General features: G+C 40.5%; 2 protein-coding genes across 3 annotated transcripts; one reads left to right on the forward strand and one right to left on the reverse strand.

The window, feature by feature from the left end:
• The first annotated feature begins 483 nt into the window (after positions 1-483).
• On the forward strand, positions 484-9,113 carry LOC133446949 (membrane-spanning 4-domains subfamily A member 4D-like). Of its 2 annotated transcripts, none has more exons than XM_061725185.1 (7): positions 484-579; positions 4,458-4,611; positions 4,702-4,812; positions 6,801-6,857; positions 7,003-7,170; positions 7,250-7,363; positions 8,039-9,113. In XM_061725185.1, the coding sequence occupies exons 2-7, from the start codon at positions 4,486-4,488 to the stop codon at positions 8,078-8,080; spliced, it is 618 nt and encodes a 205-aa protein (XP_061581169.1). In that variant the 5' UTR covers positions 484-579; positions 4,458-4,485; the 3' UTR covers positions 8,081-9,113. The 2 variants fall into 2 exon arrangements, with proteins under 2 accessions (XP_061581169.1, XP_061581170.1); XM_061725186.1 differs by lacking the exon at positions 484-579 and adding an exon at positions 4,186-4,289 and having other exon boundaries at positions 8,039-9,112.
• Positions 8,789-11,595, reverse strand: aldob (aldolase b, fructose-bisphosphate). The gene is made up of 9 exons (XM_061725184.1): positions 11,452-11,595; positions 10,705-10,817; positions 10,395-10,606; positions 10,229-10,283; positions 9,998-10,158; positions 9,832-9,915; positions 9,575-9,749; positions 9,283-9,482; positions 8,789-9,033 (listed from the first exon to the last, which is right to left on the reverse strand). The coding sequence occupies exons 2-9, from the start codon at positions 10,814-10,816 to the stop codon at positions 8,938-8,940; spliced, it is 1,095 nt and encodes a 364-aa protein (XP_061581168.1). The 5' UTR covers position 10,817; positions 11,452-11,595; the 3' UTR covers positions 8,789-8,937.
• Between the last annotated feature and the right edge of the window lie 3,532 nt (positions 11,596-15,127).

Genomic DNA, 15,127 nt, shown 5'->3' on the forward strand with positions numbered 1-15,127 from the left:
AGCTCATTCCTGTAACAACCCATTAAGTAATTCCTGGGTCACATAGTGATCTTGGAAAATATGTTGCACTGTTTCAGAAAGGTCAAATTATAGTTCTGCCTCCAGCTACATTTTAAAACAAAAAGGCTGATTAAAACCATTTCAACTGGGTTAAAGACTGCCCCAGGAATTACTTAACCTGGAAGGATAGTGGTGAACCGTCATCATATCAGTAAGACTATTTGGGAACAAAAGACCTGTTGTGGAGACTAAAGACTGGACTTTTGGGAAAGAGAAAAAGGTGATGTGTTATGGTATGAGTCCAGATTTACCACGGTGGAAACTGATTGGTGCACCAGAATGAGGAAGAGCAGCAGAGGAAGTGGTGAACCCATCATGGCCAGTTCCTACTGTGGAAGTCTTTTTTTTTTTTTTATCTGCGGTTGCTACATCTGGTCCAGCTTCAACAAGATTGTGAACCAACACAATGATGTTGGCTGAATATACTGAAAGACCATAGGAGTTTTTTCCATCAACATCCTTCTCCCTGCTGCTCCTTACTTGCTCACCCACCTCTCTGGACAGACAGGCAAGTTCATGGTGAGTACCTATTCACACCAGCAGCAAAGGTTCAATAATATTGTGGCACCCTGGAGATGTCCATTATTATTATTTTATTAGTTCTTTTAATTAACTTGCCCCCCCCCCACCATTATTTTTCTTATTTAATACAGCATAAGACGCCTTGTGTCACTTGTAAGAACAGGGAAACTAACCTGCTTCACCTGTATTCATTTGATTTCCTGTCAGTAATAGTTTTACTGTCTTATATTATTTTTGGCTGTAATCCTGGCGTACAAGAGGGGAAACTCCGTTGTGGAACGTGTTACGGTCAGGACAAAAACAGAGAGCCTATACTGATCTGAAACTGTCTTTTTTTTTGTTATATTTGCAGTGTTCTGTGCAATAAAGATAGCAGCACCTAGACATCTACTGTCATCCATCCTTGTACATGTGTAACAATATCCATCCATCCATCCATCCATCCATCCATCCATCCATCCATTTTCTATGTTTAATCTTGTACAGGTCCCGGGGGTCTGCTGGAGCCTATCCCAGCTCCTCACAGGGGAGAATCCACCCTGGGCTGGTCGCCAGTCTATTTCAGGGTTCAATGTTAAGGCTGATTTATGGTTCCACGTTACACCAACGCAGAGCCTACGCCGTAGGGTACGACGTAGCTTACGGCGTAGCTCTGCGTTGGTGTAACGCGGAACCATAAATCAGCCTTTAGATTTCAGAGCCCTCCAGCCCTACCGCTAGATGGGGCTGTGGCTCAAAAAACACGGACGGATGACCTGAAATGGTTTTTAGCAGGGCTCGGCAACCCGCGGCTACAGAGCCGCATGCGGCTCTTTAGCGCCGCCCTAGTGGCTCCTGGAGCTTTTTTTAAAATGTTTGAATATGGAAATAGATGGGGGAGGGAAATATATTTTTTGTTTTCATATGGTTTCTGTAGGAGGACAAACATGACACAAACATTCTGAACGTTTTCCAATGCTGCAAAAATGTGTAGAATAAATATTAAATTTCAACATTTCTGTTAACAAAGATTTGTACGGAAGACTATCACGGCCATGCAGGAGAAAAAATATTGGAGAGGGGAAGATTTTTTTTTATTGTGCACTTCGAGAAAAAAGTCAAAATGTCAAGAAAAAAGTTTAAATGTCGAGATTAATGTTGAAATAAAATTTCGAGAAAAAAGTCGAAATTTTGAGAAAAAAGTCGAAATGATGAGAAAAAATTTGAAATTTCGAGATTAATGTTGAAATATAATTTCGAAATAAAAAAGGGAAATGTCGAGAAAAAAGCCGAAATGTCGAGAAAAAACTTGAAATGTCGAGAACATAGTTGAAATGTCGACAATAATGTTGAAGTACAATTTCGAGAAAAGAGTCGAAATGTTGAGAAAAAAGGCGAAATTTCGACTTTATTCTTGAAATTGTAGTTCAGTATTAATCTCAACATTTTTGACTTTTTTCTCGAAGTGCAAAATAAAAAAAACTATCTTCCCCTCTCAAATGTTTTCTCCTGCATGGCCCTGATACTCTTCCGTAGAGGATTCAACGTTTCTTGGAGCGAATCATTTGCATTCATTGCCTGAATGTTTGCTCTGTAGCGAGAAGTTGTCCAATAACAAAAAGAGTCATGTGGAAAGACATTAGCAGCTACATTTGCAGCCGAGGACCCAGTTATAACTAACTATACATGCAGCATGTGCTGCCTTCATTCTAAGGCTTATACCAGACTTTTCATTTTTTGCGGCTCCAGACATATTTGTTTTTTGTGTTTTTGGTCCTTTCAACATTTTGGGTTGCAGACCCCCGGTTTATAGGATGTTTTGCATTCTTTGAGCTTTATGTATTCTTTGTGTCAATAAAAAAATATCCACTTTCTGTGTATCTGACATACTTGTCTGTCCTCTGCTGTGGTGTGTGGGAACCTTTTGGTCCTCCTGTCCAGTTAAAGATTATGTTGCCTGTCTAAAATAAGAAAGGCCTTATAGTTTAAGAATAATTTAAATTACAGCATCAATTTATCCATAATTCCAGTAGCAGCTTCATGTACATGCACATCTCCCATATCCTGGTCACTGAATATCTTCCATACTATAACAAACACATGCTTTTGAACCTTTCACTGGCAACCTAGATGGCCTGAAACATTTTTGACACATAGGCTATACCAGTATTTACTTTTACCGAAAATCAAACTTTGACTGAAATGGCTGTAGAACACGTGTCCACCATCCATCTGAGATTAAACTGTTACTAATGAACTTGTTAGCTTTTACACACACTCTTGTTGTCCTCTGATTATATTTCTGCATGCACAAGTGGACAGGGCTGTCTGCTTGTGGGTTTCCAGGGTGCACCGGTGTGGGAGCCCACCGGGCTGCGAGTAAGAGTCGAGTCGCGCTGAGTAGGTACTAGTATAAAAGCGCCAATGGTGTATTAATGGTACTGACACGGTGGCTTCTTGTGCAGTGTTTCCCCCAGGCTCAAAGGTCACATGTAACCAGAGTTCTCGCCTTGGACTTTACTCCCTGAGATTACTTAAGACACCTCAGTCTTTCAACAATAATATGTTGATAAGCTGCAGAAATAAAAGCTGCATTCTTTTCCATTTTTTCATTAAAGTAGAGTGTTAGAGGTAGTTTGGTAGAAAAGTTTCATAAATTAATCTACAGTACGTATCAAATATGATCCATCTGGCATTAGAGGGTTAAATGGCTTTTAGTAGTCTACCAAAGCTGTGTTAATTATATATTCTATAAACCTCAGTCTTTTTCTCTCTTATCCTGCAACAAAATGAATAATATAGTAAAAACATTTCATCAAGTAAAGGCATCTTTGAGGATAGCAGCATTAAAGAAGAGGATAAAGCAGAAAGGTGTTCTCAGATTTTAGATCAGCATGTGTTGCATTGAAGTTGACATTTATTTCAGGGGAATCAATATAATTTTAAATGAGATAATGTAAAATTGTATTCTGCATACAAGTATTACAGTACTATTATTACAGTATTGATAGCAGACTGGCCAGCGTGCAACAACTCCTCACTGCTGCACACAAGTTTGCAAATAGAACGGAGAAAATAGTATCTGAAACAATACATGACTTTGCCTCCTCACTTGAAGAAATTCCCAAAGGTAAATGTATATTAACTTATGAAAGTGGGGGGGTGGGGTGGGATGGGGGGTGGGTTTACTTTCAGTATTATTATTCCAACATTGTTTATATGTGTATGACTTCAGATTGTGTTTGAGGCACAGCAGAGAAGATAATCTCACTGAAGTGAAACAAACAAATCCTTCTGTTACCATGAATTCAATAAACATTTCTATCTCAGTGTTAATCCGTCCATTTGTGCACATTTTTACATTTGTTTTTTAATTATTTGCTTGTTCATACCAATGTTGCTATTAAAACACTGAGATAAGCAAGAAGAGTGCCTGCATCCTTTTTCAATACTCACTTGTAGTAGCGGCCTGAAATATCATCTAGAAAAAGTGTGAAGCCTGTTTTATTTGTTCTGACATGCCACATGAGAACCGTCTCCTTCTGGGGATCTAGCTTGCTGACTAACAGCAACATTTCTGAGCAGATGTCCCAGTCTGTGATTTTATTAGTGCGTAGCCCCTCCCCAAAGGGAAAAAAAGAAAAAGAAATCTCATATTTCCACACTTCCTGTTTCCAATTTTTTCCACTTTTGCAACCTTTCCTTCTGCTCCTTCCATAAAAACCTCGGTGAGTTTGTTTATGTTCTCCACGACATAAATGTCTTCTTTGACACTGTTTGACTCTGAGCATCTTCTTCTGGACGCATATGTGTTAATAAACTCTCAAAATCATGTCTTTGCAGCTAAGAGCAGAGTTTGCATCTGCACTGATGAATTTTTGTTCTATTACCCACAGTAAAACACAGCGGTGTGATACACTGGCAATGGAGGGAACTGAAACAACAGCTACATCTCAAATAGATGGGAATCAGGAGGAAGACAACCTGATGGTCCTGATGTCTGGAAAACCCCTGCACCGATTTGTCCAAAAGGAGCCCAGAAATATTGGGGTAACACATATAGTTGCATTTAACTGTCATAAATTCCTATGGCCTATATTTGGAGAGAGGTTCAGCCTTCCCTCCTCTGGTTTTCCACAGATTGTCATTCTGATGTTTGGCTGTGCAGAGCTGTTGATGGGATTTCACCTGACTGCTGATAATTTGTACACCTCGAATAAGATCTACATCCCCTTCTGGCAGGGAGCTCTGGTATGTATTACTCTTCAGGCTGGCAAGCACTGGTGAACTTGGACAATTGTTGTACTTATTTGGTTATATGTGCTCTGGTAAAATACATCTGTAAGTAAGAAAAATTGTTTCTTCAAGGTCCATTAAAACCTTTATCACAAAGTTCAAATAGTTAAGATTTCCTAATCAAAATTAGATGAAATTTTACAGTGGATACAAGCCTCTCGGCTCAACCTCCGGACTTAAAATCATCTTTCTTGGCACAAAACACCCACACCAAAACATCCACACCATTTACAGATTTTTTTTTTATGTTTCTCCATGTCTGACAGCATAGTTGAGGAAACTTTTCTGTTTCCTGCATTTTTGATATGACTTAATAATGAGAGAACAGATTTTTACAATGTCTTTTCAACCATTTTAATTACACCAAGTTTATTATAGCCTTAAACAGCTTTGGATAATAAGTTTGGACATTTGATGTTGGTATAGGTTAACTGACATCATTTAAGATCATTAAAAGCTTATCTGTGGATGTGTTTTAATCTCTTCAACTAGGCCTTCATTGTATGGTATCATTGGAAAATCATAATAAAAAGATATCAGGTAAAGAATCATGAACCTTCACAAGTCCGGTTCAGCTGTAGGCACAATTTTCAGATGCCCTTAAGTCCTACCTTAATGTGTTCAAATAATGATATGCAACTATAACAGCCATCATTTAGCTCAGGTGTCAGCTTCAATAATCTGACACCAGTTATCTATTTATCTATTTATTTGTCATCTGGGGCCTGATGAGGCTTAAATTATTACACTTGTAGGGAAAAAGCAGGGAAGGCTTTCAGATCACAGAACATCATCCCATCCTTAAAGTATAGCGGTGGCACCATCATGTTGTGCAGTTGCGTTGCTGCATGAGTGACTTGTGCCCTTCACCAAATAAATTACATTATGAGAAAAATACGTCCCAAGACGTTAGCCTGCAATTAAAAGCTTGATAAACAGCTTTGGCATAGATTGGTGGACAATAAGATCCATCGTACCTCCAAAGTAGCTGCAAAGTGGTTTAAGAACAACAGCAGGCCTGACCTCCATCCAACAGAACATGTGGCACTGAGCAGGGATGTAGGAGCAAGTAGCCTCACAAACTTGCTTGTGGTGGCTTACACAATATCTGATCCAAGTTTAACAGTTTAAAAGCAATTAAGCCAAATACTAACCAAAGATGAATAAACCTTTGGCATTTAAGAAAATCAAAGATTTAACTACTTTTTGGTTCTTATGATAATGTCAAAGCTAAAGAAGATTTCAAAACATCTAAAAATGCTTTTTTCTCCACAGCTTTTTCTTGGCTTAAATGGACTCCGCTGAGTTTTTAGTTGAGCTCACTGGCTGCCATTCAAATGAGTGGCAAACAAAATTGTTTTATACCTGTAGCTCACTGGCAAGAAAAAAAAAAAGTCAAAGCAAAATAATTTCCATCCCAAATCATCAAACCACAAACGATTTCCACTAGTGATTGATTACAACATTTTTCTGGACTGATCAGAATATTACAGGCCAATCAGTTCTGTAGTAGAGTTCTGTCATCTGGATGGTGCCAGAAACAACAAACATTTACTGGTCTCTTAACAGTCTTGTAATCACATGTTATACAGATTACAATTATCTCTGCATTTACCTGTTATTTAAAGACAACGGCTTTTAAGAATTATAGACTAATTTCTCTTTAAAGATGATTGATTGCAGTCATATAAGGTATTAAGCAAAGTATATTTTTGGTTGGCAACATTTTTTTCATCTTGTTTGCACAACAAAAAATGAAGTTATGAACATTTTGTTTTCTGTACACAATATCAAACAAATCATTTCTTGTCTCACGTGCTGTTGCCACTCGGATTTTCAGGGCACTTGAGTAAAGTCAATTCATTAAGTCACGTTCAATCATAAAACTGGCTACAGCTTGAGTGAATTTAAATGGTAATTGCAACTGTAATTTATTTTTCAAGTTTCTTGTGTGTGGAATCCTGTCGATCTACACCGAGTTACATCCATCCAAGAAGATGGTAGGTGAACTCTTTTTATTTTCATGTTTTGTTGTTTTATATCCTTTATCTTTAATTGGTTTAATTGAGTTGAATTGAACTGAATTGAATTGAATTCTCTGGTTGTTTTGTACAACTTCAGTTTTGCCGAATTAATCTTTCACAGGTGACTGTGTGTCTGTCCATGTACGTGGTCTCCATTCTTGGAATCGTAGTCTCTCTTGGACACAGGATAAACTGCTTTGGCCACTATAGTTTCAGTGTATACAGGTCACGATACACTTCAAAGCCGAAAGATTATGAGAGATCAGACAGTTTAGACTTTTCCTATGTGGTGAGTTGTTTGTTTTGCTTTTTTAACAGCATTTTATGCTTTTATTTATAACTAATCTTTATTTTTTCTGTTATTATAGGCACAGGTCATATCTGTTGAAGGCATATTGTTCACATCATCTCTGTGTGTGTCAGCACTTCTCATCTTTTTGTGTACCATTGCACGTTTTGCACTTAAATCCACAAACACCCAGGTACAGTGATATTTTCATTATTGTGACCTACTGTAAGACGGCCCCTTTTCCACTACCATCTATGATTCAAGCCTAACATTTTGCATATGTCATCCCTTGAATATGTCAACCCCAACACACCACATCAAGACATATTGCTGTTTATATATATAGATAAACTTATATATAAACAGCAAGACATGAGAACACCATTGACAATCTGGTGAATTTACTAAATAAAACCGCACGAGTGGGTTTCAACTCGTGCATCAACAGAGATTTTAAAAGAGATTCGAGCTATGTATATGGAGAGGTTCAGTTTAAAAATATTTGCTGCATCACACGTGATAATAAATGGCTTCCAGGGTTGAGCACACTACTTTCCGTGCCTTACTTTAGGCCTGAGCCTGACACGTGAACTTTGCAGTGATACACGGCCCCATGTGATCAGATGCGCGATTACTACATAAGTTGGGTTTAAACAATAATATGCAAACCGCAATATCAGTGCTGTTATTCAATGTTAAATATGACAACATTGTTTACAATAATATCATATCTTGCATGAGACCAACCAACCCCTCATAAAACGTAAGGAGTCAAACAATATTGACTTTGTCATTATGCTACCTGATCATTTGTATTTTTCTTTTTTTGTTCATCCCCATCTTACTGACATCTTTCTGTTTCCATCAGGTTATTCTCCAGCAGATTCCAGCCCCACAGACCTACACATAACCAAACAAAGACAAGAGCTATTCTGCACAGGCTAACTCTGTATTTCCTGTAACTCCTACACCCAGTGAAACTAAATTTTCATAATTCTGTACAGTTTATAAAAGTTTGTTTTGCAGGGCCACATTTGCTTTTCGTAAGGTATATTTTGTAATGAAAGTTAACCCGTGTCATCTCTGCACACATATAATGGTAACTGCTAATCTCTCATTCAAGGTTTTTGTTTTTTACTTCAGAGATAATAGAAACTCTGTGGTGGTGATTGCATTAGACTTCAAAGAAAGCCTCACAGAGAACAGCCCTGATAACGCTTAGTAAAATTATAACGCTGTCTAGCTCTGTGTAAATACTGACAAAAGACTGCTCACGTCCGCAGGTCTGTCAGACCTCAACCATGTTCAGCTTGATTTTAAGTTAGTATTAATCAATTATGATTATATTATGATTTATACTTCAACTATTTAGTCACAACTTCTAGATATAAATAAGTTTTAGTTTTGTGTACTCATCCATTAATCTAGTAATCATAATAAAAAAAGATGAATGTAATCCCCAGGGTTTTAAGTCCTGTTCAATGTTGAAATGTGAATTTTGACAATTTAACAGACTTTCCTGTATTTTATTGAGGAAAAATGATTTTCAACGGTCCTGCGTATTTTATGATCAATATTGTTGCTTTGAAACTGTGACAGACTACACAAACAGCAAAGATATCAAACAATTTGTTCTTTTATTTCCAGTCATGTCATCAAGTAGTCAAACAATATTTTTAGTGTATTATTATGTCATGTGTCGAGGTTATTGTCCAGTTTTTAGTGTCACATTTGGTCCATGTGCGTTTCCTTTCAGTGTTGCAGTATTTAATAAACATAGCTTGCAGTGTGCAGAGACTGCATGGACGCCTGGTCAGCTGAACCAGAGGGCTTGTACTCTCCTTTGGAAGCCAGGCTATTGATCTGTTGAGAGCAAAGGGGAGAAGAGAAGGGCAAAGTCAAATCTGGCCGTTAATGATCAGCCAAACTACATGCGCATATCCAGCAACACCACGGCCAAACACACAAAAAGCTTTTAATAATTAATCATTAACCAGACGGAGTAAAGCTGGGTACGGCACAGATAAGAACAATCAAATCATCAGTTCTGTAAGTGGTTTAATCGTGTCTACTCAGCACCTGTGAAAGCCACTTATCCCCTGTGAGGCTTACCTTGGCTCTGGTGCAAAAAACTTGCTCGGTCGCGGCCCTGTTGGCAGCTTTACCCTGCCAGGCAGCGAGAGCAGAGGCTTGGAGTGCACGGCCATAAGAGAAGGACAGCTTCCAGGGGCGGAGCAGGGGCACCTGGTTGATGGCGTTCAGGTTGAGGGAGGCCTCCTCCTCACTCTGGCCTCCAGACAGGAAGGTGACGCCTGAAACGGCACGGAAAATGAGTATTAAACTTGTGCAATAAGAAACTTCTCCCTCACGTGGTTTGCAACAAAACTGACCGTTTGACACTCACCAGGAACTGCAGAGGGGACAGTGCGTCTCAGAGTGGTCACGGTGGCCATGGCAACATCCTGGGGGGTGTACTTCTTCGTACAGGAGTGTCCAGCGGTGACCATGTTGGGTTTCAGCAGCGTGCCCTCCAGGTACACGTGATGGTCAGACAGAGCTTTGTACACAGCAGCCAGGACCTACAGATGAACAGGAGCGTGTATCAATGAATTGATTTAATCGAATCAGAAAATTGAGTTTCATCTTGTGCACCATACTGACCTTCTCTGTAGCATACTGGCACCGCTGCAGGTCATGGTCCCCGTCAGGCAGGATCTCTGGCTCCACAATGGGCACCAGGCCGTTCTGGTGGAGGCAGGTTCAAATGAATGAGTTAGACGGAGACGTCCTCTGTTGGCGGCTAAAGAGATAAAACTGCGATACACACCTGCTGGCAGATACTGGCGTATCTGGCGAGGACATTGGCATTCTCTGCAATGGAAAGAGGGGACGGGCAGCCTTCTCCGATCTTGAGCACACACCTCCACTTAGCAAAGTCACAGCCATCCTTCTTGTATTGGGCGCAACGCTTTCCAAGGCCATCGAGACCTAAAGATGCCACAGACTCTCAGTGCCTGCATCATTTTAGAGACATTAGACCAAGTGAAATCGTTTTTACCTTGTGTGGTGGTCTCTCCATTTGTTCCGGCTAGACCAGCTGTGCCTTCGTCAACCTATGTAAAAGAAGAGGAACACAAATGAGTAAAACATAACAATAACAGCATTTTAACAAGAATTGAGATTGTGCAAGAATTGCCATTGGCAGTATCTGTGTTTGCATTCACCTTGATGCCCACAACTATGCCCTTCTCCTTGAGGATTTTGGAGAAAAGTTTGCCGTTATCTGACTTCTGGTAGAGCGTCTCGTGGAATAAGATGACCCCACCCACGTAGTTGGCCATGGAGGCGTCACAGGAGAAGAGGATGTCGCGGTAGCTGCGGCGGTTCTCCTCGGTGTTCTCCACGTTAATTTTCTGGAGGCGCTTTCCCATGGTACCTTGACAGAGGAGCAAATGGTTATCATCATAGTCACACACAGCCACACACACTACAGTTAGGTATTATAATTAAATAATAACAGAAACTAAGGCTCACCTGTGGATTCATCTGCAGCAAGGATTCCCTTTCCTGGAGCTACGATTCTTTGAGCAATCTCAGAGAGCTCCTTCTTCTGCTCCGGAGACAGGTTTGGGAATTGATGAGCCATCCTAGCAGAGAGAACAAATATTATTTCAAAACTTAAGACTTAAGTAGGTATAAGGAAGAGCTGATCTCTTCCCTGCTGACAACAAAACACTCCTATATCCTGCTTTTCTTGCTCTGCCTCTACAGTTAAATATTTGGCTTTCATGGCTGAACTTTGGCCTTCAATACAGATACATTGTTTTTTATTATGCAATGTACTCTTGTATATAAAAATAAAGAAATCAAATAGCTTAAGCTAACAACTATGAAATGCTCATGATCTGTATGCAGTAAAATAAGCGATTATAAACAACGCTGTGTATTTGCACAAAGCAATAAAAAGACCCTGCTGCCTACCACCAGCTGTAAATATTCAACAAATAACTCTTTCAGAATGAAATAGTTGCAAACTTGAAAAGAAATGTGAACATCTCTGTCCATCACTAATTGAAGTAGGTTTACTAACTAGATCCTCGGGTTCTGCAGTAAAGAGTAAATTTGTGATTTAACTCCATTTAGACAGAAACGTTTAGAGATATTAAAGGCTAAACTCAAAAGTCAATCCTGCAGAAACCATACAAATGTATTGCTGCAAAACACTTAAATCAGCACAGTAACAAACATGCAAAGAACCACAAACTTTGAAATGTGTCTTACTTGGAGAGGTTTTTGTTTTTCCAGTGACACTTGTAGCAGCAGGCGGGGCCCCGTTCCCTTCCAACAGGATTAGGAAAGATAAAGAAGGCAGAAAGTTGGTGAAAAGCAGTATTTATTGCCTGTTCAGGGCTGTGGGGGAGGTGCTCATGGTGTGGTAGGGGCGGGTGTCACCCTGGTAACCCAATTGGGCCCTTCAGACACAGAGGGACGGATTTCACTCGGGGTGGAATCACAGTGAGCTTCTGTGGACTTCATATCTCACATCATGGCCTGAGAGATTGTATCAAAAACAAGAGAGGGGTCATTGTGTGATACAAGAGCTCAGTGAGCGTGAGCTCTGATCACACAGTCCTGCACCAGATCTCCTCCCCCTCTTGCTGCGCTTCTGCAGCTCTGAGGCAAGAAGGAGGCCGGCTGCAATGCTGCAGTTCAGGTTTCTGTTTTTCTTTTGTTCCGGTGAAAGTGCAGATTGCACAAGCAGCCTTTAGTATCTTGTAGATGTATTAAAAGGACTTTTAATTTTAATTTTTAGGGCTTTCAAGGTGGCTTGAATTAATCCATCCATCCATTATCTATACCCGCTTTATCCTTTGCAGGGTCACGGGGGTCTGCTGGAGCCTATCCAGCTATTTTCAGGTGAGAGGCAGGGGTTACACCCTGGACAGGTCACCAGTCCATCACAGGGCCACATATAAACACACAAACAACCAGACACACTCACACTCACACCTACGGGCAATTCAGAATCATCAATTAACCTAGCATGCATGTTTTTGGACTGTGGGAGGAAACCGGAGTACCCGGAGGAAACCCACGCAAGCACGGGGAGAATATGCAAACTCCACACAGAAAGGCCCTACTGGGCCTGGGAGTCGAACCGGGGACCTTCTTGCTGTGAGGCAACAGTGCTAACCACTAAGCCACTGTGCTGCTTGACTTAATCTTGTTGTTTTAATATGTGGGAATTCCCCTTGGCCTTCTTTTATATTTAGGATTTCACAGAAGAAATTCACAAATCTTATTTCAAGTCATAAGTCGTGTTTTCTACATTATTTACCTGAAACAGATATAGACTGCATAAAAAGGACTGAACTCAGCTATGATGCACGCATACATTTTCTAAAGAACTACTTTGAAACTTGTAATTTTCAGACCTCTAGGTGGCGCCATAACAGCAGCTCTAATCAGTTATAAAAATTAGCAGGAGCACCAGGCTGACCAGGACTGCTTTCGAGCTCCACTGGTAACCCTTTTCCACCAAACCTGTTCCAGGGCCAGTGCTTCCAAGATAGCACGAACTCTTTGCTGGTCTAGAGAAAAGAACCGCTTACGTAAGCAGAGGCGTGGGAGTTGTTGACCAACGGCAATAGCAAGACTGCGAGACGGCGACATTTTCAAATAAGCGACGTATTAATATGTGTATGGCTGCAACAAAGCAGCAGTGGTTTGTCGAGGAGACAACCTGTCTTTTAGCCAAATGGGCCACGGAGGTGCTACGCGGACCAAGTCCGTATCAGAGCAAATACGATGTTGTTGCTTCGTCGTACGTAATGACGTCACTGCAAACGACCCTTAACACCCGAGCTATGAAGAAACAAACCGGTTCTCAGCTGGTTCGCAAGTTGAACGAGATGTGAACCAGCACTTGTCCAGAACCAGCCGTGGAACCGGTTTGGTCAAAAAGGGCTATGGGAGCCTCAGTTAGCCACAGCTGAGCTATCTGACTGTGGCTTGGGGGTCCAATAGAGCTTAGCCACAGTGGAGAGCTGGGCAAAGCAGTCTGGAAAGGTGCAGACCAAATTTCAATGTGGTAGCCAGATAGATCAGACTGACATCTAGAAAGATGTAGGGCCTGAGAACAATCTATAGGGCCTCCCCATGCAAAGGGCGGCACCAACGGTTGCTTATCCAACTACCTTTGCACGCAGTTGGTCAGCACTACACCACCAAAAAGAGCAATGAACAAGAGGACCTAGTCAGAGTGACAAACAGAGTTAACGGGAGAGTGTGTTGTGTAAAAGAAGAAATTAGACTTTTGCCATCTCTCTACAAGGATAGACTGATTTTATTGCCTCTCAAAGACTGAATGGCAGCTAGATGTACTTGCAAAGCAAATTTAAGTTTACAAGCAGTACAACTAGATTTTCTCGGCGAGGAGGATGGCTCAGCTGTGGAGGTTGCTGTTCTGGCTTATGCCAGGGTGACTGACAAGCTGGAGGCTATCTTCTGGTTTGCCCCGGTAGCAGTCATCCACCATGGGTGAAGGTTTTCTAAAGAGCTGCTTTCAGACAAGTTCTTCAGAAAACTCTTTGGCTAAGAAATGTCTCCTCCTCAACTTTGCCTTCAGACCCTTCCAGGCCGCAACCCAAAACTGGTCACAGCACTCTCTCTGTGCAATGAGCCATATCAATCATTCTTCAAGAGAAGAGTGATTATGCTCTGTTAGGTCTTTGTTCACAGATAAGACATGACGTTCTCTGACAGTGCTAAGTAGTTCAAATAATGAGGGATTTACCACCATAGACTGCAATGCAGCTGTGTCTCAAAAAACACACCCCTTGTTAAGCATTGATTTTTGGCTTTAATTTTACCTGATGAAATAAATAAACACTTACTACCTATGGAGATCAAAATCATTTGTATGTCCAGGATGTAAAAATATTTAATTCTGCTGTAAAGTTGGACATTATATAGCAGTAATATAGCAGTTAGAGCCGGACCCTACCGGTCAGGTGACAAACTGCATGCATCTCCACTTCTCTGATATTGACAGTTTAGGAAGCAGAAAGTAGTCCCTTGGAAACACCTTCAGTTTAAATTGTTTAAGTTCACATTATTTATTTGTTGAGCAAGTTAGTAGTGTGTCTCTTAAATAAGCCCATCTATATTTTACATAAAGATGGATTCCTCACGATCTGTTCTATATAATCAGAGTTATTCGAATGAATTGACTATATTGACAGAGAATTAGGCAGTGTTATTCTGCATATATGTGATCAAATGATCATATATAGATTGTTATCAGATTGTTATGATAAATAAAATGAGCACAAGATACTGCATGACTTTGACTGTGATCAACAGCTGCTTTGTGTATCCACTTCACACGCCACACTCCTTCACAAACAGCTCATGCATAAACACGTTTCATATTGATTTCTAAATCTGGACCCAAAACTATGAAACAGAGTCTTGTTTAAACACCCCTCCACGACTGACGTCAGCAGATCAAGATCTTTGATCTCATAGGCACAGCTGATTTTGTAACTCACAAGTAATGACGAACTAGCTTTTACATAACCTGGACTCTGCACCCTGTGCAATGTCCTTTTGATATTGCAGAGTAGAGTACAGTCTGTGTCTGTGGTTGAGTTTATTACACACTTTTTTGATGTGCCAAGAATGCTGCTTGTCCCAGCAAGTATGTGAGGGTTTGAATGTTTTGGTTGATACAACCTGCCAAAGTCTTGCAATTCAAAAGTGATGTCTGTGATCATGTCTGTGATTATGTAGAGGCTTTTTTGTTGTTGTTGTTGTTCTTATCGTATAGTTTTAGACATTCAGTTAAACCCCATTTATGACAATATATCTGTTATTTTCACTGGACCACTGTACAAAATCTGCAGAGCAACTTCTACTGCAGTCCTAGATCTCCAGAAACCTCGAACTCCTCGTG

This window comes from Cololabis saira, chromosome 7 (genome assembly GCF_033807715.1).
Source record: "Cololabis saira isolate AMF1-May2022 chromosome 7, fColSai1.1, whole genome shotgun sequence".
In the NCBI taxonomy this organism is placed as follows: domain Eukaryota; kingdom Metazoa; phylum Chordata; class Actinopteri; order Beloniformes; family Belonidae; genus Cololabis; species Cololabis saira.